The 27,138-nt window shown below is 45.4% G+C and overlaps 1 protein-coding gene across 2 annotated transcripts; it reads left to right on the top strand.

The window, feature by feature from the left end:
• The first annotated feature begins 15,034 nt into the window (after nt 1-15,034).
• On the top strand, nt 15,035-20,472 carry LOC136508339 (ATP-dependent RNA helicase DBP3-like). 2 transcript variants are annotated; one of them, XM_066502995.1, is made up of 6 exons: nt 15,035-15,887; nt 15,992-16,080; nt 16,234-16,333; nt 16,561-16,815; nt 19,563-19,732; nt 20,008-20,472. In XM_066502995.1, the coding sequence occupies exons 1-6, from the start codon at nt 15,129-15,131 to the stop codon at nt 20,276-20,278; spliced, it is 1,644 nt and encodes a 547-aa protein (XP_066359092.1). In that variant the 5' UTR covers nt 15,035-15,128; the 3' UTR covers nt 20,279-20,472. The 2 variants fall into 2 exon arrangements, with proteins under 2 accessions (XP_066359092.1, XP_066359093.1); XM_066502996.1 differs by having other exon boundaries at nt 16,627-16,815.
• The last annotated feature ends 6,666 nt before the right edge of the window (nt 20,473-27,138 follow it).

Consider the following 27,138-nt stretch of genomic DNA (forward strand, 5'->3'; position numbering starts at 1 on the left):
TAACGATTTCAAAGCTAAAGCTATCGTCGGTTTACCACAACAAATCTTGCAATTAAAGATCGATATACCGCTAAGCCTCTTCATCAAGCTTATGAGCCTACCATCCTGACCACTAATGGGGAACCAACTGCACTACTAGGTAGGCGACATTTTTGCGAACCTAACAAACTTTGTTTCGCTATTTTTGGACAACCATGCAATTTACTACTAATTATTTAAGTTCAGCTCATAACCTAAATAGATAACAATTTCTAATACCATGAAATAGAGAAACTGAAACTTCCTTGGCCGGCCCACGACGCGCGGCCCGACCCAACTCGCCCTCCCGCCCGCGCGCGACAGTAGCCAGGCGTGCGGCCCACGCGGAGGCGCGGCCCAGATGGCCAACGGCCCGCGAAGGGGAAAGCCTGCGCGCGCGGTAAAAATTTCGCGAACACCCTCGACGAACTCAGCATTTACTATGAGCTCTACGGTACTGTTTCGCTACTCTACCATTTTACACTAGCACCCTCCCACTTCCTCTTCTTCACTGCGAGGAGGTCCCTGGCCCCCCCAGGGCGCGCACCGGCGCGACGGCACGGCACCGGGCGACCACGCCAGCCTCACCTGAACCCCTATAGCCTACCTAAGGGGCCGATAGGTACCTGGATAGCACGTAGACTCTACAGGAGGCGACACGACGAGCAGAGATGCAGGCACAACCTCCCTCCCCGGCGGTGGCTCCTGACCTACAAGAGCGAGTGCGTTCCCGTGAGCAACATCAAAGGCGAGGCCAGCGCACGAGCTAGCGAGCACCAGGGAGCACTCACCGACACCCTTGCGTTGACGGTTAGGTTGGAGGCGGTCTGAGCAAGGCTGGCCACGTGAGCTCGCGGCGGTGCGGTGATGACCGACGGGGGCACTACCGTGGCGGTGGGGCTGGCCTACTGCGATGCTAGGACTGAGGTGCGTGGGGTGCTCAGGAGGTCATAGCGAGACTGTGGGTGCACTGAATCGCCACGAGGTGTACTGCGGGGCTGACTCGCCGTTGGAGGGCGTCGGCTCGGCCTTATGGAGCCAGTGACGCGGAATCACGAAATTCCGGCCATGTGTAAGGACACACACAGTAAGGTGGGGATGGGACGTAGCCAGATGCCTAACGAAGCTGAGCCTAAGACGAATTGGAGTCTACGACTACGGTTAAGGCGAATTGGGGAAATCATCACGGCGGCAAGGAGACAGTGGAGACAGGGGAGATCATGGCGCGGCATGGCTCGGACCTACAATGGTCGTCAATGCAATTACTGGCGTGCACGGTCATGGGGAAGCAGTAGGGCGTGGCTCCAGGCGCCAGCCATCAAGGTGTGGCAGCAAGACGACGAATCACGATACGGCGACGCAGCGGGCAGCATCCGACAAGGTCCACCGTGCGAGTGCAACGTGAGGTGACGGCGAGCAGGCAGCCGCCCAGTGCACAAACAACCAAGGCTATGTCAGCGGCGCAGAACTGTCGTGGCGATGGGCGACGTGCAGCGTGGGACCGACGCGCTCCTGGCCAAGGCAGCGCAGGGCAAGACGTGCGCGTCGCGTCCCGGTGACAAGGTAACGTGGCCAGTGCCGGCGCGTAGGGCGAGCCAGACCTAGCGGTAGGCGAGCAGCAGCGGGGCAGTGGCCGTAGGCAAGCAGTAGCGGGGCAGTGGCCGCAGGCAAGCAATAGCGGGGCAGGCGGCCAGGACGCGCAGGACGTGCACGTGCATGTCGCAGGGGCGCAGCCGGGCGCGGTAGGGGTTGCTGGCACGCCAGCAGCGGGTGGTGACCGCGCCCAGGGCTTAAGCCAGGTGTCAAGCATGCTTTTTAAAGCAGTGAGAGACCTTGCACGAAAAACTCCAATCGCTAAACTAATTGCTCGATGCACAAGACGGTTCATCAAACTACCGATCGCAGTCATTACATCGCGCTACTTCTTAAGCCAATCGTTCCACAGAGTTTGCCAAACATGGTATCATCGGCCATTTCCGAAACATATGAAAACGACGTTGAAACAAACGATCCCGCGTCGGAATCCAAACCCAGCCTACTCGAGGTACTAGCCAGCTAACCTTGTCCGACCACCTAGTTTTATCGCCGTTAGCTACACGTTCTTTTAGCCCTTTTAGATCCCAGAACACTGCGATTACACAGTAATACATGAAACGTACCCATGGACTCATGTTTCGTACGAATGCTTCAAGTGCCAAACCTCGAGTTACACCTCATGTCAGACACATAAGCACAAAAATCCAGATGCTTACGAAACGTTCAGCAAAACATTACAATGTAACACCAGGGTGTTACAAATCTACCCCCCTAAAACAAAATCTCGACCCGAGATTTCATGTGCCTAGTGTGAGAAAGAGGTAGGGAGTACATTTGGCGCAAAACTAGCTATCCGACCCAGCGAGGAGATGGGGGTAATGCTTTGTTAAATAGTTCTCTTGCTCCCAGGTGGCTTCGTCCTCTGAATGGTTTTGCCATTGTACCTTGTAAAACTTTATCACCCTGTTCCTGGTCACTCTCTCCTTCTCATCCAAGATTTTTATAGGATGTTCCACGTAAGACATATCAGGTTGGAGCGGAAGTCCTTCTATTTCCACCGATTCTTCAGGAACTCGTCGGCATTTCTTCAGTTGTGAGACATGAAATACATTGTGAACTGCCGAGAGAACTTCAGGGAGTTGGAGACGATAAGCAACGGGACCACACTGCTGCAACACCTTGTATGGACCCACATACCGAGGGGCTAACTTGCCATGAACACCAAACCGATGTACCCCTCTCATAGGAGATACCTTGAGATACACAAAATCTCCAGCTGCAAATTCTAAAGGCCTTCTTCGCCGGTCTGCGTAAGCCTTCTGTCGACTCTGAGCTGACTTCAAGTGTTCACGAATTATCTTTACTTTCTCTCGAGCCTCCTTTATGAAATCAGGCCTAAAGTACCCACGGTCTCCTACTTCAACCCAATTTAGTGGTGTTCGACACTTCTGTCCATATAAAGCTTCAAATGGTGCCATACGGATACTTTCCTGATAGCTGTTGTTATAAGAAAATTCGGCCAGCTTCAAACACTGATCCCACTTCTCAGGAAAAGAGATTGTACAAGCCCGCAGCATGTTCTCGAGAACCTGGTTCACCCTCTCAGTTTGGTCGTCTGTCTGTGGGTGGTATGCCGAGCTCCTGAGAAGGCGAGTACCCAAACACTCCTGGAGTTTCTCCCAGAAACGAGAGACGAAAACTGACCCTCTATCAGAGATGATGGTGAGAGGAACTCCATGTAGGGTCACAATCCGATCAAAGTATAACTCCGCATACTTCTTTGCATTGTATCTAGTGTCCACCGGAAGGAAGTGGGCAGACTTGGTGAGACGGTCCACGATGACCTAAATAGAATCAAAACCAGAGGAGGTGTGGGGTAAACCCACAATAATATCTAGGGAAATATCCTCCCATTTCTAAACAGGAATGGGCAAGGGCTGTAGATATCCAGGAGTACGCATATGATCTGCCTTGATTCTACCACAAGTGTCACACTCTGCAACGAACTGGGTGATATCTTGTTTCATGTAAGACCACCAGTATAGTTGGCGTAGATCATGGTACATCTTGTTGCTACCAGGGTGGATAGACAGTTTGGAATGATGGGCCTCTTTTAGAATCTTTCCTTTCAGCTCCTCATTAGAGGGAACCACCAGTCTATTCTTGTATCTCACGACTCCCAGCTCATCAATGCTAAAATGAGGCCCACGCCCTTCTGCTAGCAACTTCTTGATGTGAGGAATCTCTTCGTGATCTCCCTTCTGTTCCTGAATAATTTGCTCCAGCAATTCTGAGGTCAAAGCAATTTGAGCTAGCACCTCAGTGTGGTGGAGTGCCAAAGGTATTTCCTCAACCTGATGCAACTTACGACTCAAAGCATCAGCCACCACATTGGCCTTTCCTGGATGATAGTGGACTTCCAAATCATAATCCTTAATCAACTCTAACCATCTCCTTTGTTTCATGTTCAACTCAGACTAAGTGAAAATATACTTAAGGCTCTTGTGGTCCGTGAAGATATGCACTTTGTTGCCCAACAAATAATGCCTCCAAATCTTCAGAGAGTGAACTACAGCAGCTAGCTCTAAATCATGGGTAGGGTAGTTCACCTCGTGCTTCTTTAGTTGGCGCGAAGCATAAGCTATCACACGCCCTTCTTGCATAAGCACACACCCCAATCCCGTCTTCGAGGCATCACAGTAAACATCAAAGGGCCTCTCAATATCAGGTTGAGCCAACACAGGAGCAGTGGTCAGAAAAGTCTTCAGGGACTGAAACGCTTCTTCACAAGCTGGACTCCAAACAAACTTAGCTTCTTTCTAGAGCAGCTTAGTCATGGGCTGGGCTATCTTGGAGAAATCAGGGATGAAACGTCGATAGTATCCAGCTAGCCCAAGGAACTGACGGATTTGGTGCACAGACCTTGGAGACTTCCAATCTAATACATCTTGCACCTTGCTGGGATCCATAGAAACGCCCTCAGGTGTCAACACATGTCCCAAAAACTGCACCCGATCAAGCCAAAACTCGCACTTGCTGAATTTAGCATACAGCTGGTGCTCCCTTAGCCAAGTCAGTATTATCCGAAGGTGACGGGCATGCTCTTCCTCATCCTTGGAATAGATTAAGATGTCGTCAATGAAAACTACAACAAACTTATCTAGCTCCGGCATAAAAACTGAGTTCATCAGGTACATGAAGAAGGCCGGGGCATTGGTGAGGCCGAAAGACATCACTAGGTATTCATAAAGCCCATACCTAGTAGCGAAAGCTGTCCTTGGTATATCCTGTGGCCTGATCTTGATCTGATGATAGCCCGATCGGAGATCTATCTTTGAGAACACCATGGCACCGGCTAACTGATCAAATAAAGTATCAATGCGGGGCAAGGGATACTTGTTCTTAACGGTTACCGCATTGAGAGGGCGGTAATCCACACACATCCGTAGTGTACCATCCTTCTTCTTCACGAAAATTGCTGGGCAACCCCAAGGTGAAGAACTTGGGCGGATGAAACCCTTGTCCATCAACTCCTCCAGTTGCCTCTTCATTTCTGCTAGCTCTCTTGGAGCCATGCGGTACGGACATCTGGAGATAGGAGCAGTACCAGGCTCAAGCTCAATGGAGAATTCTACCTCACGGTCCGGTGGCAATCCAGGAAGATCCTCAGGGAAAACATCTGGGAACTCACATACTACTGGAATGGAGGTAAGATCAGGGATGGCTTCAGCATGGGTAGCAACAGGTAAGACCGGTTCTGAGGGTATGATGAGAGACATCCTATCCTTAGAAGATGGAAGCCGTAACTCTACACTTCTTTTCATATCCAATACTACCCCATACACCCGCAACCAGTTCATCCCAAGAATAACATCAATGCCTTGCCTAGGCATTATCATGAACTGTAGATGGTACGTGTGGGTGGCTAATACCAAACTTACTGTATCCGTACGGGTATTGATAAACATCTGAGAACCCGCAGTACGGATCTTATAGGCATACGGTATAGCCACAAGTGATAAATTGTGTCGCTCTACAAACCCCATGCTCATAAAGGAATGCGATGCACCAGAATCAAACAACACCAAAGCTGGATGGGATTCGATGGTAAACATACCAGCCATAACTGTCTCCTGATGCACAACCTACTGAGCATCCGTGAAGTGCACCTGACCGGATCTGCTGGGCACCTTCCTCTTGATGAAAGTCCTCTTAACCAGCCTGGAATTTGCAGACGACTGAGACGGCTGAGCTGTCTGCTGCTGAGGACACTCCCTGGCATAGTGGCCCTCCTTGCCACACTTGAAACAAGCACCAGGCTTGTTCCCGAATCCCTGACGAGGTGGGACCTACTGTCCCTGAGTCTGCTGGGGCTGCACCTACTGCTGAGGTGCCTTGTACTGAGTAGCGGAAGTCTGTGAGGTCTGCTGGGGTTACTGGAACGGAGGCCCGCCGGATGGTTGATAGGACCCCCGCCTCACAATTTGCACCTTCTGAGTATGAGGGTGGCTGGAAGATCCAGCTGCCACCCTCCTCCGCTTCCAATCCGCCTGAGATGCCCGCTGAAAACCCTCAAGAGCAATGGCGGCGTTCATCAGAGCCCCAAAGGTCTGATAGTTCCCCAGGTACAGTTTCTCCTGAAGAACGGGAGTGAGACCATGAAAGAAGCGATCCTTCTTCTTGTCATCCGTGTCCACCTGACTACCAGCATACTGAGCCAAGTGGTTGAACTGATTCACATACTCCATTACCATCCTGCTCCCCTGATGCAACTCCATGAACTCGGTCACCTTCTGGTGGATAACGCCAGCAGGTATGAAGAACTCGCGGAAGGCGGTGGAGAACTCCTGCCACGTCGCCGGGTGATCCAGCAGCTCCGCGGCTAGGAAAGTCTCCCACCAGGCACCTGCGGACCCCAAAAGCTGCTGGGATGCAAAGTGCACCTTCAGCTCGTTGGCCACTCCGAGCAGCTGAAACTTCTGCTCCAGCGTGCGAAGCCAGTGCTCCGCCTCCAACAGATTGTCCGACGGTGTGAACGTGGGTGGGTGGGTCTTGAGGAAATCCTGATAAGAGGACTGTCCCTCAGGACAGCGAGCACCACCCCCATTCCCACCGTTGCCTCCGGGGCCTCCACGGGCGAGACCCGCGACGGCCTGTGCCATAATCTCCAAGGCACGAGCAGTCTCCTGTCGAGCAGCGGCTGACTCATGATGAGCAGCCAACAACTCCACCATGACCTCCATGGCGGACAGCGGCGGAGGCGGTGGTGGCGGCGGGACAGGATGAGGAACCAAAGGTGGAACCTCCCGAGCTCCCTCGTTGCCATGCTCAAAGGCCCGAGCACTGACGCCATGGCCCTCATTGGCCGCTCCCGAACTGGTGCTCCCACGTCCGGACCTCAGATTCATCTGTAAGAGAGACGAACCATCCATTAGGACACCCTTCCGATTAGAATCTAGGGATTAGAGAGATGGCAGCACATTTTATTAAAATATTCATTAAGTTAGTCCTACCCCTTTTCTACTTCCATTATACGTGAAGGGAAATTCCTAGTGCAAGTAAGGTGCTATTATATGATGCATGCTTTGACCTATACGTTCACTCAAGCCGGAATATAGCGGCGTTCATAACATGTTCGGCACATCGCACACTCACTTTCCGTCTACTAAGCGATTTTTTACGCAACGTAAGTCAGTGTACCTGCAGAAACTGATTAGGTAAAACCAGTGCCGCTATCCTAGGTACACCATATAGCTAGGGCTTATACTTATATACTTAACTTAATCGCATCCTACTTTTCGCAAAACTTTTGTTGGTCAAACTTTTAGTTTTGTAAAAGAGTGAGGAACTCGTGACCATTATTGGCTCTGATACCAACTGTGGCAGAACCACCCGAAATAGCGTACTTACGGAGGCGCTCGTCTTCCACCAGACACTAAGCACCCCGAAAGCCACTACCGCGAGCGGTATCCGTCGGACACACCCCGAGGGAGAGCCCGAAAGATCCACATTTTTCCCCAAGGATCCAATAATGAAAACGAGTTACAACACAAGTCCATCTCATACATTAGAGTTTCTGAAAAGTACATTATTACAATACCAAATACAGAGTTCAGAACGATAAACAGCGGAATATTAAAAGATACATCTAGCGATAAGACAACGAGGATTCGTCTGAGCCCACCAGAAGAATCCTCCACACAAGATACTCCTCAAGCATCACCTGCAACAGGGGTAAATAAACCCTGAGTACACAATGTACTCGCAAGACTTATCCGATAGTGGGAATACTTTCCCAACTCCAAGGAATATGCTAGGCTTTATGGTTGCTGGTTTTCTTTTAGCCAAAAACAGTACTAATAGTGAGTCCTTATTGATACATTATTATTATCAGCCGTATTAAGTTTTTATCTAATCAATCTATATAAGCACCTGTGCTACTTTCAAGCAAGAGTTGAGCAATCGATACGGTTTCTTCTCCTTTTCCACTTCCAGTTCTTACTACGGTGCTAAACCGCAGACAAGCCGTACCGGGTAACCCGGTGATTCGCGAATCAATGTGCCCAGCTTGTACCCCGCGCAACTCCAACCGCACGCGAGCGCGCCCCTTCGTCCCGCTCCGTGCCGGAGCCACCATGCTGCGGTCCGTGGATGCCCGGCACGCTCCAACGCCTAGGCCGCACCCGCCATGCTCGAGCACGACGCCCCTCCTTTTCCCGTTGCTGCCCCGCTTTCGTGTGCGCCATTGCCGCCTCGAGCTCCCACGGCTGCCGTGGCTAAGCGCTGGGCCGACGTGCCATGTCCGTGCTCCCACGCCCCGCCACTACGCCGTTTGGTCTCCTCGTCGTCGTCAACGAGCGCGCGGCCGGGTTTCGCCGCCGGCCGATGCTCCCTCTGCTCCATGCGCTATCTCTAGGAAGGAGGAAGGTGAGCAAGGGTTTAAATCCAAGAAAACATTTTGTACAGGGTTCTTTACGCAAATACGTGTCACCGGGGAATAGTGTTTTTGTCTTGGGAAGTAAATTGAGGAAAGTATAGGTGCGTCACTGCAAAAAGACCACCGCTGCCCTGCCTGGCCGCCTGGGCCGCTCATCCGCGATTGGGCCACCGCCTACGCTGGGCCGGTCTGCCGTTGGCTGGGCCGCCGGGTTGGAAGGCCACGCGCGCCCCAGTGGCCCACACCGCTTTGCTGGACCGATGGCTGCTCGCGCTGCTGGGCCGCTGCCCCGCTGGGCTAGCCGGCTGCTCACCCGCGCGACTCGCTGGGCCGTCCGCCGCCCGCACGCCGTTGGGCCAAGGGATTGGCGCCGGCCCATTTCGACTTGTAGAGTAATTTCTGAGTTAGTTTAAAAAGGTAAAGTTGTCAAATCAATATAAAATAGCATAGGAGTCCAAAAATGGTGAAACCAATTTTGTTAGTCTCCTAAATTCATGATCTACCTGCTAGTCTAATTTGTTCATATAGTGTTCTTGGAAGTTATATAATTAATTTAAGGCATTTGATGTTGCAAAGTATAAACTTATAAGAATTTCCATGATGCATTGGTAATAGTGTTGGATCTGAAATTCGTACAGTAGGCTCTTGGCAATATTAGGTACTCGTGGTAATTTTGGTAGCTCCGGAATAATTAGTTTGCTAAATAGATAATGATGTCTTATTTTGAATAATGATTAAATCGATAGGATAAAATAAAGAAACACCGTTGGTTTATATAACTAAACTAATTGTTGGGAAATAACGCCTTATCGGACAACGTGTATATGTAGCCTAAGTATGGTCATCGTTAGAACTAGCCCGTTAGCTCGAGAGGCGTACGTCGTATTTTACGAGTCACGATTGCAGTGATTAATTACATCTTTGCATTGCATCGCATGCATATCATATAGGTACGATGATGGATCAACGGATCGATCGAAGGATGATTGAGAATCCGAAGATGATGCAAGGGGCCTTCTATCCAGTTGAGGGTGGATGATCTAAAGATGCAGATACTAACTTTTAATATATCTTACCTAGGCAAACCCCGGTGCATAACCCCTACTTTCTGCAGTTTAAATTATAATTGTGCATTAAGTTTTAAGGAGTTGAATGAAACCCACTTGCATATATATATCTTTATCCTATGAGTCTTACTAGTATGACATGATCGTGTAGATTGCTATGCTACAGGACTCCGGTAGAAGTCGAGTGATTGCCTGTCACTCGCGAGAGATAGGAAATATATTATTGGATTACTATCACTTGGAAAATATGAAAATGGTGACCGGGCAGGGATATGGTTTGGGTATTGGTGGGTGTAAGGAGTTGTGTCGCCGCGGAGGCGGGTCATAGCTTGGTTACACCGTTTTTCCCTGTCTGGTCGGTTAAGGACCGATCGTTGCATATGACTCTGGGCAGGTCACAGACTTATTATCTCGAGCACATACTTGTGTATGGGCGCTTGGAAAGCTTGTTGCTCTCTTGTTGCGGATCTGGCTCTTTCCGGACCGACTGTCAGGGTTTTATTTTGGTGGAGGAGGTCCTTGCACCGCACTGAGTCCGGGACTCAGGGGCGGGGGCTTGGAGTCCCAGTTTGGACAGGGACCTGGACACCCGGGACAGGAGAGTGACGGGTTGGTCCTGCTTGTGCCTGGGGTACAAGCAGGGCGTGTGTTTTTGGGGTACCCAGCTGGGGGCATTGATTCGCGAATCGTCGAGCTATCCGATACGGCTTGTCTACGGTTTAGCATCGTAGTAAGAACTGAAGATGAAAGATGGAAGATGGAAAAGGAAATCTGATTGCTTACCACTTGCTTGAAAGTAGCACAGGTGCTTACATAGAATGGTTAGTTAATGAACCAATGCGGCTATTATTAAAAATAAAAAAATAAGGACGCACGCTTAGTAATGCTTCCTGCAATGCAATGAACCCACAAGCCAGATCGTCCTGCATATCCTTGGAGTCTTTTCTTTCTTCTGTCGGGTAAGTCTTGCTGAGTACAATTGAGTACTCAGGGTTTTATTCCCCCTGTTGCAGGTGACAGGTGGATGCTAGAGCTGACCTTTGTATGTGGATCCCTCCTGGTGGGCTCAGCGAGGATTTCCTTTACGCTACGATCGTAGTTGTTATTTATAACTCTCACCAAATGCTTTTATAAATGGAAGTTTAATAATCTGTTGTCGTAGTTTATATATCAATACTTCATCATGTCATTAATAGAGGTTTATTTCCGCTGTAACTCTGATCACATGTTTATATTTCGCTGTTCAATTAAATTGTTTACAACTCTAATAATATGATTTCATTCCGCTGTTATATTAATAGATATTATACTCTGACGTTGTATTAAAAAGTGATGTAAGAAATGGTTACGAATGATGTAAGCTTTATTCTCTCATTTGTGATCCTGATGGCAAAAATGTAGATTTTCGGGTTCCCCCCTGGGGTGTGTCCGATGGAACCGAGTAATTTAGTGTTCTCCCTCGAGTGCTTAGTGTATAATGGAAGACAAGCACTCCTGTGAGGCATTAGATTAGGCGGTTCTGCCACATCTAGCCTCCAACATTCACAGATGAATGAGTATAATTGTTTGAGACGTCGAATCCATATCACTTAGACCATTCTCCACTAGATGGTACTACATAAAAAGAAACATAACCCCATGAAAAGAAAGACTTAGGCTATAATCCTTAACTAGTTCTGCCAACTAGAGTACCAGACTCTCCAAAGACTTCAAGTACCCTTCCCTCCATCATATGACAACCCTCTTTCAGCAACAAATCCTCTTCCTTTTAAGATAGCTGTGGCTGGTGCCTAATCTAACTCCCCTACATCATGTATGCTATAGGTCTTCAGCTTGGATTCCATCTTTCCCCTACATAAATGATGTAGTATCATAAGTATTAATTGGTTAGCAACAACTCTTTGATCTTTTTCTTTTCCTATCCCAACTGAAGACTTCGATGCATCATTGACTATTTGTTTGCTCGAGTCTATTGTCAGTGATGCCAATTGACCTGACTACAAAGTGTGTCATCGGCTCACTGCCCGATTCAAATGCATCACCAATTGTTGACAACTATCATGAGTGAATTAGCACGAGGACATCCCTCCAACCCATAAATGCATTGGGCCATTCAAGCTGAGTGACTATGCTTTTAGCCAACCAAACCGAGTGAACAAATGAACTCGGCCTACTAAGCCAATTCCAAGTGAAATGCATTTGGCCAACCAAAACAAGTAAGTCTATGTGCTTGGACAATCAATCCGAGTAAATTTATGCACTAGACCAACCAATCCGAGTGAGGTGAGAACATATACCTCTTGTTTTTAGTGAAGCTTGCGAATTTAAAAACACATTACATCTATAAGCCTTCTAAGAGTGATGATAGCACAAACATGATCGGCTAAAATTTGTTCTAAAGGCTATATTCACATGTATCGACCATCTTCACCTTTGTATGCTTCTTGCCACACACTTGGGGTAGTGCTCTTTTCTTTGAATATCTTCTGTTAACCACTTCGGGTAGATGACCTCCTTGTAGCCTCTCTGTCGTTTATGAATTCCTAAAGATAACCTTAGTCACCTTGTATAGTCCTTCCCAACTTAGAGACTACTTGCCAAACTTGTTGCTTTTTTGTCCTAAGAGGTTAAATAGTCTTCAGAACTAGATCATCAATCTAAAATGATTTGCTTTGCACATTCTTATTGTAAGCCTTACCAACATGAACAATATCTTTCTCAATCTCCTTCAAAGCCTTCATCACTGTGATGTCTTATGAAGAAGACAATGTTGCTACAAAGTTAAACCACATGATACATGTTATTAATGTGCAACCATAGAATGAATTATATTTTTATTCAGAATTCCCCATGCATGTCTTGGATGGTTAAGCAAGACATTGTTGTTGAGGAAACAATTTTCTAGTTTGCATGGCAGGTTGCCCGGTGATTCACACTATGGTTTGCAATGATTTGTCTTGGTTTCCACCCTACATCTCATTTTGGTCCAGTTTAAAATTTTAGGAGACCATATAAGATTCAAATAATTCTAAACAAGGAACAAAAAGGTAGAGCATGATTTTAGAAAAAATGAAAGTGGTTGCATATTTTTTGAGTTAAATCCCTATAAGTTTTTTTTAATATTAAATCATATTTTAGTATATTAAATGCATATTTATACTAGAAAAATGTTTGCATAATTTTTTGAAAAATTATTTCTATATTTTTTATAAAGTCTAATTGACCTTGCCTTATTGCTGACGTTTAGGGATGGCGACGTGGGTGGATCGGGTCAGGTCCCCACGGGTTTCAAACCCGGCAGGGACGAGGGCAGGTAAGGGTTTACACCCGAAAGGTAGTTCATTTATAACTTATCCCATAGACACAAACACATCAAATTTTTGCAACAATCTTTTAGTGAGCATGTGAGATGTAGTTCATTTATGACTTGTGAGTTTGCAACAATTTTTTGAGCATGTGAGATTTTTTAGTTTAGGGTCTGTTTGGATCTATGAGGGCTAAAGTTTTAGTCATCTTTTAGCCCTCATGGATCCAAACAGGAGGGCTAAAGTGGGGGCTAAACTTTAGCCCAACCCTTTTCCATTAGCCCCTCCAAGGTGGGCTAAAGAGGACTAAAAGTGGTCCCATGAAAACAAAAGACCCATATTACCCCCACCCACCTCTTTTGAGTACTGTGCATGAGTATTAATTAGGAGCAAATGAGTCATGATAGTGTACATGGCTAATCTATAGCCCCGTTGATCCAAACTGGGCCTTAATTTCTTTAGTTGGCAATTTATGTAGGATGGCTAGCGTATGGCCATGTCAGCCGAAATCATTTTCAAAATCATTTAGGGAGGTAAATTAGATGGCTTTAAGAGTTAGAGGAGTCTAAAAAATCCAATTCTACAACTGAGGGAGGCAAATCGTGCTCACAAAATATGTCAAAGGGCCTATGAGTCCATATGTGAAAGTATTGGGTTGTATATACGGCCCATGAGTCCATATGTCATGGATATTTGAGTCTCTGTTCAATATCACAGTAGAACCATGTTCACAAGTTCCTTTGCCTTGAGAAGTTCAACCCGACATCTCGAATAAGTATAGTTATTTATATCATGACAACCATAAATAGTTCATTGCTCCCATTAACAAAACATCCCTTTTTATAAGCCTTTTTTACTTTTTCTAATCCTAAAATGCATTATTACAAGTTGGAAACTTTTGATAGGGACATCTATATAATATTTTTAGTATCATTGACCTCCTCCCCAAATCCTTACATGCTGTTTGACTTCTCTCTCACATTTTGTTTTTGGGAAACACTTATTTCTCTTGAACTGCTTATCAACCATGTTATAGTATTTTTCTCTCATAATAACAAAAGAAAAAAGTATATTTTACCTCTCTGAACTATCCTCAAAGTTTAGTTTTCCTCCCTGAACTCGAAAACCAGGTAAACCACCTCCCTCAATTTTTAAAACCGTTTATTTTACCTTCCTGACCTTGTTATAGGTGGTTTTCAAAGGCTGTTTTGTCTTTATCTTTTTTATTTATTTTGACTGAATATTTGAAAAATCATAGTAAATCATAGAAAAATCATAAAATAAAAAAATCCAATTTTATTTGATTCCACGTAAGTAGATCTACATAGTAAACATATAATATGGTATGCTTTAGTATAAAGTTTTTGATGTAGCTTTAGATCTATGCTTTTATGTAATTAATTCATACCTGCAGTTTCTATGGTCTAATTATGGTGAAAATTTTATGGTGGTCTAATTATTTTATGCTTTAACTGTAGTAAAAATTTCATACTCGTTTCTATTTTTACACACTTTTTACTATTTTAAAACTATTTAATAAGCATAAAACTAAATAAATTTATAACTCAATTATACATGATCCAATGAGCATGAAATTTTTACTACAGTTCAATCATATAATAATTATCCCACCATAAAAAATTCACCACAATAGAACCATAGAAACTCAAGCTTTGAATCAATTACAAAAAATCATAGATCTAAAGCTACTACAAAAACTTTGTACTAAAGTATACTATATTATATATTCACTGTGTAGATCTACTCATGTGGAGTCCAAAAAAATTGGACTTTTCATTTTATGATTTTTAAAAAATTCAACCAGAATAAATAAAAAAGAAAAAGACAAAATCACCTTTGAAAACCACCAATAACCGGATGAGTGAAGTAAAATGAATGGTTTTAAAAGCTGATGGAGGTTGTTTACCCAGTTTTTAAGTTTAGGAAAGAAAACTAGACTTCAAAAATAGTTCAGAGAGATAAAATAAACTTTTTCCATAACAAAACAACGTCAGCCTCTTGTAAGCCGTAGAAACCATGACAACACAGCCTACTACCTTCGTCATTTCTCTGTCACTGGGCCGTTTCAACATCTCTCGTCTAACGCTCAATTTAACCGGCTCGGCCCATAATCCCTTGTAAGAGAGGCTTTTGCTAGGTTTTTGCCCCAACCGCCCAAGTGCGTGCTCCTGCCCACCTCCCACCCCTCCAACTCCCGGCGGGCGGCGGCTGCCTCGCCGAAGCGGTCCAGCCGGCGCAGCCGAAATGGCGAAGGGCGACGACGCGCTGGCGCGGAAGCGCAACCGGGTGCGCCGCAAGCGCCTCCGCAGCAGCGAGAACGCTGTCTCCGCGCGGGTCGCGGCAATCATCGCCTCCAAGCGCCGCCGCAAGTCGGGGAAGCGCCGTGGCTGCGAGGGCATGTGCTTCTCGCTCCCCACGCCCGATGACCCATTCAACGAGCGCCACGGGAAGAAGCGAAAGGTCGACGACGAGTCAACCGACGACACCGCCGCCGCCACCGCCACTGCCAAGGACGGCGACGACCCCAAGAAGAAGGTCGGGGACACAGCCGCCGCCGGCGCCAAAGACGGCGACAACCCCAAGAAGAAGGGCGCGAACACCAAAAAGCAGCAGCCGCTGGCAAAGGCCGGGGCCGAGGCCAAGGCCAAGTCGAAGGCGTTTCGCGAGAAGGCGACGGGCGCGGAGGAGGGCCGCGTGGACTTCGACCGGCCGTCCAAGTTCCTCGTGGTCTGCCTCAACGCCATCCGGGACGCGGTGGCGCCCGAGGATGGCGGCGGCAGCATCCACGGCGCCGGCGACTGGGGCGTGGAGCTCTGGCGGTGCTGCTCCGCCCATGCGCCGTGCGACGTGCTCGACGCCAGCGGCGCGTCCGCCACGGTGGCGCAGACCGCGTGGCTCGTCTCCACCGCCTGCGACATTGTCGCTAGGAAGGAGAGGCTTGGGATGGTCGTGTCCTGCCCCTTCCTGCTGTACCTCGTCCCGTCGCAGGAGAAGGCTGCGCAGGTTTGTACTCACATTTTTATGCTCATATTACCTATTTCTTTGTATATAGGTTTAATGACCAAACTGGGAATGATTTATTGATTCAACTGGTGTTGTTTGGGCAGGTGCGATCGATATGCAAACCCCTGAAGCCTCTTGGGATTCATTCAGTGAGCTTGCATCCTGGTGCATCCATTGAACACCAGATCTCTGGGTATGTTTTGTTCCACTATTTGCGTCATCCGCTGTTGATTGTAAATGTGATACATGCTATCTGCTAGCGTAGCCATGTACTGTTTATAATAATAAATACTAAACGACAGCTGATATATTAGTGTTAATTCATTTGTTTGGACTGCTCTATCAGACTGAAAACTTGTGAGCCGGAGTTTCTTATAGCCACACCTGAGAGGCTTCTTGAACTTGTTTCGTTAAAGGCGATTGACATATCAAGTGTATCAATTCTGGTGAGTAAATGTGGCAATTGGAGTCAAAAGCCTTGAACTATATCAATGTGATTGTAACTATGAATCTGGTGTTCTATGTATGCATGTTGCAAACCATGAATTCTGCAACAAGTTATTCATCATGCCTCTTAGCATGCTTAGTCGTTCCGTTTTCTGTATTGCTTTTCTCCATATAGTTACCAATCCTACTACCGGTCTTCAGCTAAAGTGACAACTTCAATTGACAGGTCATTGACGGACTGAAATGTTTCGTGGACCACAATGTCATTGACAAAATATTTTCTATTAGAGAGGCCATATCAAACAATCCTCAGATTACTATCTTCACCGACCCATCTGATAAAAAGGTTGCAACAATGGCTAAAAGTCTACTCCGTGGAAGAATTACAAAGCTTTCTATCAATGATTCTGTTTCTTCACGGAGTGCATTTATAGCCCAGCATGTACACTTCTGTCCATCAGAGGAGCTGAAAACATCAAAGGTAATTACTTCTTATTTCTCTAGTGCCTGTGTTCCTGATGGTACCTTTCATGGTTTGGTTGTGTTTCAAGTGTTGTGCAACTTACTCAGGATAACAATAATGCATAGCTACTGAGCTACTGTAATTTCTACAGAACTTCCAGTCGTAGTTACACTCAAGGTGTTTCCTTCTTACTGGAGATCTAAAATACTTCATTGTTTTCCTCATTTCCTGCATACTGGAAATCTTTATCTTTAGGATGTCGTACTCATACCTCAAACCGCATGATCCAGTGTTAAAAAAAACGCAATTAAATGCTCGCCTAGGCGTGCTTAAACGCGAAACGGAGTCCTGGTGCCTTGCCTAGGCCATAGGCATCCAATTAAATGTTGACTGACGGGTAAGTGGCATGGAATCAGAGGAAATCAGGAGGAAGGCAAGCTAGCACATGAAGAGGTGAGCAGCAGGAGCATGCATGAATCTCGAGCACCAACTCCTCCTCAAGTAGCCGCCGGAGCAGCACAGCCCCGCCGCCCCCTGCCCCCGGCGCACCTCCGTGGTGCTCCCAGACCTCATGTTTGTGCGGGCGGAGACCTTGCGGTTTGTGAAATGTGGCTAGCTGTGCGGGCGTGCAGCGGATGTGCCCCTGGGAGGGAGAGGGGAGGCGAGTAGAATAGGCGTGGATAAGGGGCGGGTGTAGGGTTTTTTTAATGGGCCTGGGCCTCTTAATATCTTCTGGGTCATGGGAAATACTGCTGCTGCCTTGCTTGGCCTGTTGTTGTAACAAGGCTAGACTGAATCTGTGATGCAGTGATACACTTAAAACACATCTCAGCAACAAAAAAGAAAAGAAAAAAGCACAAAAGCTTAATCACGTTTAACCTCTTAGGTGTCCTAGGCGCTAATCAGTGGCCTGACGCCTGCCTAGCGCCTAGCACCTTTTGTAACCTTGCTATGATCCTAGTTCTGGCAAAGAATCTGAGTCGCAACAGGGGTCGTTTTTAAGTGGAGTCACTATGAGATTGTAGAATCAGTATTCAGATGTGATTTTATACTGTCCATACTGAGGGTGAGAGGGAGTCTGTTTGCTGCATTGTTGTTGAATAGCGTTCAGAATTTCGGTGAAATTCGGTTCTACCGGTCAGGCCATGTACTGTCCTCTAAATTTCAGTCTGTTTTTTTGGCCCAATAGAGTACACATGGCCCATGTATCCATTCCTGATTACATACAGACCTACTTGAAACCCTAGCCGATGGGAATTATATTTCTCTCTTCTCCTCGGAACCTCAGCCACCACTAGCCTTCTCTCTTCTCTGCTCTCGGTCTGCTGCTTGCTTGCTCCATGGCGCCTGTGATTTCTCTCCTCCCGTTCCGCTGCCTCCACGGCGTGTCTCCACTCTCCAGCTGTGCAAGGTCAGCGTCTCATAGTGTAGCATCACATTTGCCTTCTGAATCTCGATCTGATTGGAGTCTGTCCATGAGAGGAGCTGATGTGCTGGCACAACTGGAGACATCTCACTGTGGATGGCGCTGCAGAAGGTTGATTTGTTTCAACAACTCTGTTTGGACTGTTTAAGTGGACTGTTAGACTGTATATCTGTATGCAACTATAGAGTATCATTTGCCATCTAGATTTGGAGTATATCAATGGTGGTTTCTACTTGATCTTGAGTTGAGGAGTGTCCGGTGTACTGGTTATTGAATACTTGATGTTGACTGTGATTTTGTAAACCAAAAGGTGTGCTTTGGTCTATTGATTCATTTAATTCTGGACGATTTTCGCTGATTTGTTAAAAAATTCCGTCATTTTCTTCAAATTTTGGACAGATTTCGGTATTCCTTCAAAGTTAGTTTGGGCATTTTTTGATCCGAGAAAATCTGAAAATCTCCGAAATTCATGAAGTTCGTTTCTACCGTTGGGCACCATTTTTTCCCCTGCAAATGGTAGCCTGAACCCTGCTGAAGAGCTCACATGCTCCCTTCCTTCCCCTTCTCATTGATCTTTCCCATACTCTTATCTCCTTTCTACTCCTAACAATCAGCAGTTTCTGCAGAATAAAAAAGCATTAATGAAATCGTGATAGTGCTCTGTAGCCTGGGTATCAGCAGTGACTCCAATGCACGCCTGCAGTGGCATAATGATTGGCCATATGGTTTTACTACTGTATATTTTAGCTTAGTCTTGAGGGATGCATTTTGTAATTGTGTTTGTTCATCTTGCACTTGGGGATAAGAGGAAAAAGTCAACCAATGGAAACAATAGAGCAATGCTGCTTATCGCTAGTGATGCCAGTGATTCTCTCCTTGGATTGTGAGTTTGCAACTTCAGTGAATGTTGAAATCCTGACAATACTTGGATTCAGAACCATGTATTTGCATATGTAATTGTGCAAGTCTGGATGGAACTCTGCAGTTTGTATCTCCAGAACCTATGTTTAATGACGTACAGTAATGCTTCTCTATTTGCATCTTAATATTATAATTACCATATTATCTGATGGAAGTGCTATAAATAAATTAAAGTAGATGTATACTTTATCATATAAAAATAAATTGATCTTAAAAAACGAAAATCCCATAGGATCCTGATCCTACAATACGACCCTACTCGGCAAAAATGATCCTACCTCGAATCCTGATCCTAAGAACCTTTCTCATGTCTGTATTGAATTCATGGCTGAATGTTTATTTAGCAGGAGTTGTTCAAGCTTGTATGATTGGGGTGTGTTGTGGCTTTGATGTTCTGATGAATTATTTCTACTTTCAGGTCAAGGAAATTCTTGAGCAGATATTGCAAAATCATCCTAAAAAGACATCAAAGGTTCTTCTAGTAGTCGCAAGCGATCAAAAAGCGCGACACATGTCATCATCGCTTAAGCTGAAAAATTGCACAGTGATTGATGACTCACATGTCAGCTCTTTTACCATATGCAGCAGGTACAGTGAATTAAACAACATTGTAGTTTTTCTGCAATTTCCAGTCTCTGCATGCGAACTGAACAAACTTGTCAATTTATTAGCAAAGCCTTTCAGTTTCCAATCTCTGCATGCAAACTGAACTGAACTTGTCAATTTAATAAAATGCTGTGAGAAGAACTTTGGGTTTCAGTCCTAAAGTAGTTTTAATCACCACATTATTATCTTTTGACTGAGAGTACTGTGTAACTCATATCCTTAACGTTGACATTGTCAATGCATTTGTATTTGTGCAGTGTGGGGCTGATGAATGTCATTGTGAAAGACCGGGAGAACATGGTAGCAACAGATATAGAGGAATTTGAAACAGTATTGGTGGTGGATCTGCCTCCTTCAGTCGACGAATATGTTGAGATCCTCACGGGGGCTGCTCTTCATGTGATTGGAGGCGAAGTGCATAGTATATTCTGCAACACTGATGCTTCTATTGCGAAACCTCTGGCTGAGCTTCTTGCAGATTGCAGTCAGGTGGTGCCCGAATTTCTCAAAAACCTAGAGTCTTCATAGCAGACTTGTGTACACAATCAGAGTAGTCAAATCATATCGCGGTGATTCAGATGAGGCACCACGGTTCGTGGCACTTAATTGTCACCAAGCAATTTTGATATTTTTGTGTGTTGGGTTCTACATGTAATTCTCATTTGTCAGAACAACATTATTCAGGCCTCGACCTTGATATGTAGTAATGTACTATTATCTCATACATTGTGAAATGTGAATGCCTTGAAGCCCTTTTCCTGGAAGTGGAAGTGCCGCATGTTCATAGGACGGCGGCCTCTATTATTGTCAATTTTGTCAAAGGAGTTGTGTCAGTCATCAGGGACCTCCTTTGCCTCCAGCTTCCTTTGTCCAGGGATCCCCCAGCTTCCTTTGTCCAAAGGCAAGCTGAAAGGAGGCCTACACTGATAGATCTTGGGACCTTTAAAGTGCATCAATCAAAATGTCAAAGACACAGCTTCTTTTAATCAAGTTCTTTTCACATCTTTACAGTACTGGTCATCTTGCTGGCTCATCTCTCTGGATGTCAGCTCAACGGATTCTTGAGCTAAAGGGGCTGTGAGCTGTGCACCGGCCAAGCAGCCTTTGTTATGCATGCCGGCCTGGTCCTGAAAGCTTGGTCGGAGAGCTGGATGGTTTGATGCTCATGGGTAGATCACCGGTGGCAGATCTTGCTGGTGACTCGTCCGGGACCATGCTGTGCAGCAAATGGCACGTCGGTCCAGAGAGGAAACAAAGTTCTGTTACACGTATAAGTGACTAGCTCGACAACGATGTCTCCTTTCTTGATTGATTCCTCTGAAATCATAGCATGCAGTCACCTTTATTTCATCGTGTTTCTGTGGTGTCCAATGCTGGAACTGGAATGAAATGGTCGTTCTGATCTTGAATTCTTGAGAGCAGAGCAGCGAACAGTCGTGCAGGCTTGAAGCTGAAGCTGACGAAGCACGTCTTGTAGTGGCGACCTAAAACGATGCTGAAACAATGTTCGACCTGATCTGCAGCCACCAAACCAACATTTTCAGTGGACGGCTTCGCTCCATCAGTGGCGGCAAGGTATTCTTTCCTCTTCTTTTTTCAGATGACAAGCATCTCGCGCCGTGCACGGCGATCTTCGCCGCCACCGATGAAACATTTGTCTAATGCGTCGACATCTTTGGACTTTTGGGTTATTAGACTTGTACATGCATGGCACATGCTTGAACGAGCTTATCTCCCTGTAAAGGCGATTCACGCCTGTCCTACGGTCCTACTCCTACACAAGTCTTTCAACAGCAAGTTTATTTTACTAGTGTTGATCTGCATGCTAAGCTAGCTAGCTTTCAGCAGGTACGGAAGGGGAAAGAGAGGAGCATATAGATAGAGCATATCTTGGCAAGGCTACCATCATCCCCATCCAAGCTCTTCAGCTTCATTATGATGCTTGGGTCCATGGAGAATCTGCCTAGTAATCATGGTTCAAAACATGCTCAAGTTCTTATTTTAAATGAGGAGCTCTATGTCCACTCCTTTTCACTGCCATTTGGAGGCGTAGGCAATGCTAAATTCACAGCGACGAAAAAAAGTGGATGCATTGGTACGACATGCTCGACTTCATGTAACATATATATACACACGCATTCTCAACTTTACAATAACATTCACTAACTTTAGCATAAACTTTAGAGGATCCATAGAACTAATGACTAGTTGACTAATTTTTAGTCCCTAACGATCTAAGCAGGCAGACTAAAAGATAGTAACCAAATTAAGAAGTAGTTGTTAATTTACTAGTCCGCAAATAGAAGCTAACAAAGACTAGTTGTTCCTCTGATCACAAATATTATTAGTCATCTTTCTAGGTTTCACCTAAGTCATAATTTTAACATTGCCTAGCAATACCTAATACACACATATCTTATATTTGAAAAAGTGTTATGAATTACTTTTGTATAGCCGCGACCTTGTGAAGCCATATATAATTTATATAAATTATTATATACCGACGACAAAACTAATATATATAAAATGATTTGATTTACAAATTTATAATAAATTTATATGGACTTGCTTACAATCGAAGGAGTTCCCATTATTCTCTCCAGCATGTGTGTTAAAACATCAGTCTATTGCAGCACGCAGTGTCCTATGGCTTCAACACGTACTCCGAGATATTCCGACACAAAGCTTTGGTAATTGGTAGGGATGATGAATGGATGATGAGCACCCATCACGCCAATCGCATCACAGCCACGAGGATAAATTGTTTACGGTCGCTGTCAGCAATCAGCATGCTAAATTAAGAAGCACATCATTTATTATATGCCCACGCTGTGCACCTATCCATTGCCATGCCTGCCGCTGCCGATCATGGAGCTTCACTGTCATCATTCATGAACTCGCCGTCGCCGTCGGCCGTCGCCATCGCCATTGCCCTGCATGCTAGCTAGTAGCTAGTAGAAAAAAAGGCCAAGGGTCCCTCAGCTGCAAGCACGCGCGCCTTCTTCTTCTTTACACATCACGCGCGCGCCGGCCGCGATTGCCGCTTGCATAGCAGCTGCGTGCTAGCTGTGTGTAATTGTCCTCTTTAATTTGCATGCTAAACTGCAGGCGGCTGCTAGCTCGTGTCCATAGAACGAAGAAGTTAGTGCTGATTACATGAATCATGGATGCATCGTTATATTTCATCATCTTATCATCTACATATGATAGCTAGCTTTACGATTCGATATTATATTGACCACGTGGAATGCATGCATGTATGGGGTCGATCGCATTGGTGCTAGCTAGCTCGAGTCCCTCGAGAAGCAGTTCAATCCAAATCAAATACGTATTTGATATATATGTTGTTTATACGTGCATGCTTGGCTAGGAGGAACCTAGGGGCCTTCTAATTGAAGAAAGAATCTATCTTTCAAAAAAAAAGGAAGAATCTAAAACTCAGCAACTTGACGAAAAGCTCTCTCTAGTTGTCATCGTCATCAGTGGAAAGTATTAAAGTTTGTAGAGCATCACATGCTCGAGTGTTCATGTTCTGCTCACCTTAGCTTTAATTTCCTACAGGCGCATAAAACTCTCAGCTGTTTAAGAAGCAATACAATTTGAGTTCTAATTTTGTGCCTACTAGTATTGCATGCCGTATACCACCTCTCGACAATCGACATTCAAGAAACTTTATTCCCCCAACTCAATTTACAAAGGCCTCCAAAGATTTAAGCTAATTTCATGTCTAATGGCAACATCATCATGCATGGTGGAGGGAGAGAAAGATGCCAAGCAAACCCTACTTAAGAAAATAATCTAGCACCAAACTTTAGAAATAACATTGGATTGGCATCCTAGAGCCACGCCCCCTTGAAGAAAGTCAAGAGAAAAACATTTCCCTTCATATTTGCAATTTTAGGGTTCATCTTTAGAGGCCCCTTTTCATTCTTGGGGCATGGTCGTTCTGCCCTAAAGGAGTGTTTCTTTATATCTAGTGGTAATTTGTTGGGGGTGGCCGGCCATTGTTTTCAACAAAGAAATAGAGCCATTTTCAAAGACGACGGGTGCAGTGTTTCAAATGTGAAAGTAGAGCTTTAAGGTAGTTGGAAACACTAACCGAACCTAGAAATTATAGCCATTTCCAGAGAGACGGTCCTTTACATGGTCTCTTCAAATGGCATTTTTAGGAACAACTCCAGATGCAACCGATTCTGAAAAAGAATTAGTGGCGCATGTAAAAATCATTTTGGATAACACGACGGCTTGTTCGATTGGGCAAGTTGGTGTAGTTACAATGCGAGAACAAAAAACAGGTGATGATGCAAGCTAAGTTAGGTGAAAAAGAAAATATCCACATTTCCAATCCCCATTTAGGTCACACAACGTCATGCTCCGTCACAAGATTACGGCATCTCCTCGCATGCTTAAACTAAGATGTGAAAGGACTTAATGATGCTCTACACAAAACTCACTGAAAATGACAAGGCAAGCTCTGCACTCCTCAATTAGCTCCAATGAACCGTTTGCTGGCATATCCTCCGGCATTAGCACTACTCTCCACTATCAGCAATACAATGAACCATATAATTAGTCACGAGGCCTTATGTATAACAAACTGCTTTTTGCGATTACATATTCCCATCAATTAGTAGCCTAGTAGGTATATATTTACCTGCTAGTGACATCGCACGATCTATAGTTGGGTGAAAAAGTTGTTTCCACATAGCTCAAGTCCAGTGCATGCATGGTAAGATCACATGGGCGCGCACAACGACCATCGTTGTGTTAACTAGCTTTATAATGTTTACACTGCACTTCATAATATTTTTCACGTGGAGTTTGCACACACACGCATGCATATCATCGACCATTGTGTAATCGGCAATGATTCGAGATTATCCCTGGAACGACTTAGCTTATTACATGACGGATTACAGAGACAAGCAGTACACGGAACAAACAACTTTATATACATAATCTAGGGCTTTCTGTAAGCACTACAGGAAAACGCCTCTTTGCCGACTGCTTGCCCCGGTCGGCAAAGGCATAACCCAGTCGGCAAAGGCTTTGCCGACTGCAAAGCCACGTGGCAGTCGGCAAAGAGAAGTCGGCAAAGCCTGGGTCGGCAAAGGCGGATTTGCCGACTGCCACGTGGCACACAGTCGGCAAATCCTTTGCCAACTGCCACGCCAGCAGTCGGCATAGCCACGTGGCGCCGTCAGCCCTGACGGCAGGCTTTGCCGACTGCTGTTTCCTCGGCAGTCGGCAAAGAATTTTTTTTTCAAAAATTGTTTGCCGACTGGCCGCCAGCTCGGCAGTCGGCAAAGAAAGAAAAATTTTTTTTTTGAAATGTTCTTTGCCGACTGCTTTCGGAGTTGCAGTCGGCAAAGGTTTGACCTCTTTGCCGACTGTCTCCCATTGCAGTCGGCAAAGACTCTGTCCTGGGAAACAGTCGGCAAAGCTGGAATTTTTTTTTTTGCTTTTGTTTTCTGTTTTCTCGCATCAAAACCCTACAAAATCACAAATTATAATCCAATTTCACCAGAAGCACCGGTAGCACCATTTATATCACAATTTCATCACATTTGTCGCCAACATCACCACATATATCACAATAACGCACAACATCACATATATCTCACATATATGTCACAATAACAACCACACAAGTGCATTACAACCATCACATGAAGTCCAACACGTCGAACACCACAAGTCGACGTCCATCACACGAAGTTCAACATAACAAGTCTAGGTCCATAACGAAGAAAAGAAATACATGACAACAACTTCGACGATACGGTGGATACATGATAACAGAATCGACAAGTACCTAGCTCGTCGCGCCGTCCCCGATCTCGTCGTCCGCTCCACCCCCAGAGCCCCCAGGGTTTGCCCACGGAAACCCCCTTGGACCAAATTGAGGCGCCTGCGCGTACTGCCACCCTCCGCGCACCGGCGGCCACATGTGGCTAAAACCTGGATATCACATGTGGAGATGTCCAGGTTTTAGCCACCCGACGTCGCCACTTGCTCGAAACTTTCTCAAATTTTTATCACAGCCTCCGCATGCGATGACAAGACACGTCGTCAAGTTTCATCATTTTCGGACTCCGTTTCGATTTTATAAAATTTAAAAACACTTTTCACGCGCGTGGTTCGGCGTGTTCCGACACCAACACGGTCGAAATTTCACGCGAGGCCCCGCACACGGCCTCAACATGCTCCAAACATCATGAATATCATTTTCTGAATGGCCGGATTCCATTATTTCATGTACCTGCAGTTCAAATCTGGAGCTGTCGGAAAAAATCAAAGAAACAGAAAAAATCTACGGAATATAGCAAAATAAATCAAAATGACCCCAAACTTGGAATATATCATGTACTTACTGTAGCAAGGCAACACAAAAAACCTGGGATCGAAAATCGAAAAAAAAAATTAATTCTTTGCCGACTGCCATCAGTGGCAGTTGGCAAAGAGCCTTTGCCGACTGCCAGGAAGGATGGCAGTTGGCAAAGCCTGCTCCTTTGCCGACTGCTGACGGAGTGGCAGTCGGCAAAGGTGACGGCGTGGATGGCGTCAATCATGGCCTGCCTTTGCCGACTGCAATTCTTTGCCAACTGCCTGGCAGTCGGCAAATCCAGGCAGTCGGCAAATCCTGATTTGCCGACTGCAGGAAATTCCAGTTGGCAAAGGGACCTCTTTGCCGAGTGTCGAAAAAAAACAGTTGGCAAATAAAATTGCAGTCGGCAAAGAGCCAGTTTTCTGTAGTGAAGGAGTTATAGTTGTGGAGCTTAAGTGTGTGGCCCTCCTCCCCGTGGCTGCCCCAGGGTTCAAAATTTCGATGAAATTTCACTGAAATTTTGCAAATTTCAGTAATTTCAGGGGTGGCAGGAAAGATATCCAAATATTACACTATCGCATGTGTTATTATATAACTCTAAACTCTTTGTTTATGCATGTTTCATGTCCTCCTGCTCAATAGATATGTAGTCATAAAAAACATTTTAATATTTTGTTTTAGATATAAATTTTTTAGGAAAAAAATCAAATTTCATGTTTAAATCTCTAAAAAAATCCAGAGAAATTTTGGCCAAATTTTGGTAATTTCGGTGGTGGCTTAAATTTTTGTAATACCGAAATTGAAAAGCATGGCCTACACGTGGAATTCTTGCATATATTTGGATTGAGTACTGTACTGTGACGATATCTAGTCCTAATTAATTATAGTGAAGATGCGTGTATCTTGAAAAAGAATATCCATCCTGGGCTCCTAATTTTGTTTTTTCCCCCCTGTATCCCCTAGTAGCCTTTAATAGTAATCTTATTTGAGCAGTGTACGTATTGAATATCGTATCATATATATACTAGTATGTTTGTGTCTTTGGTACACTTTGCATAAC

The sequence above is a fragment of the Miscanthus floridulus genome, chromosome 15 (genome assembly GCF_019320115.1).
Source record: "Miscanthus floridulus cultivar M001 chromosome 15, ASM1932011v1, whole genome shotgun sequence".
Classification (NCBI taxonomy): Eukaryota; Viridiplantae; Streptophyta; class Magnoliopsida; order Poales; family Poaceae; genus Miscanthus; species Miscanthus floridulus.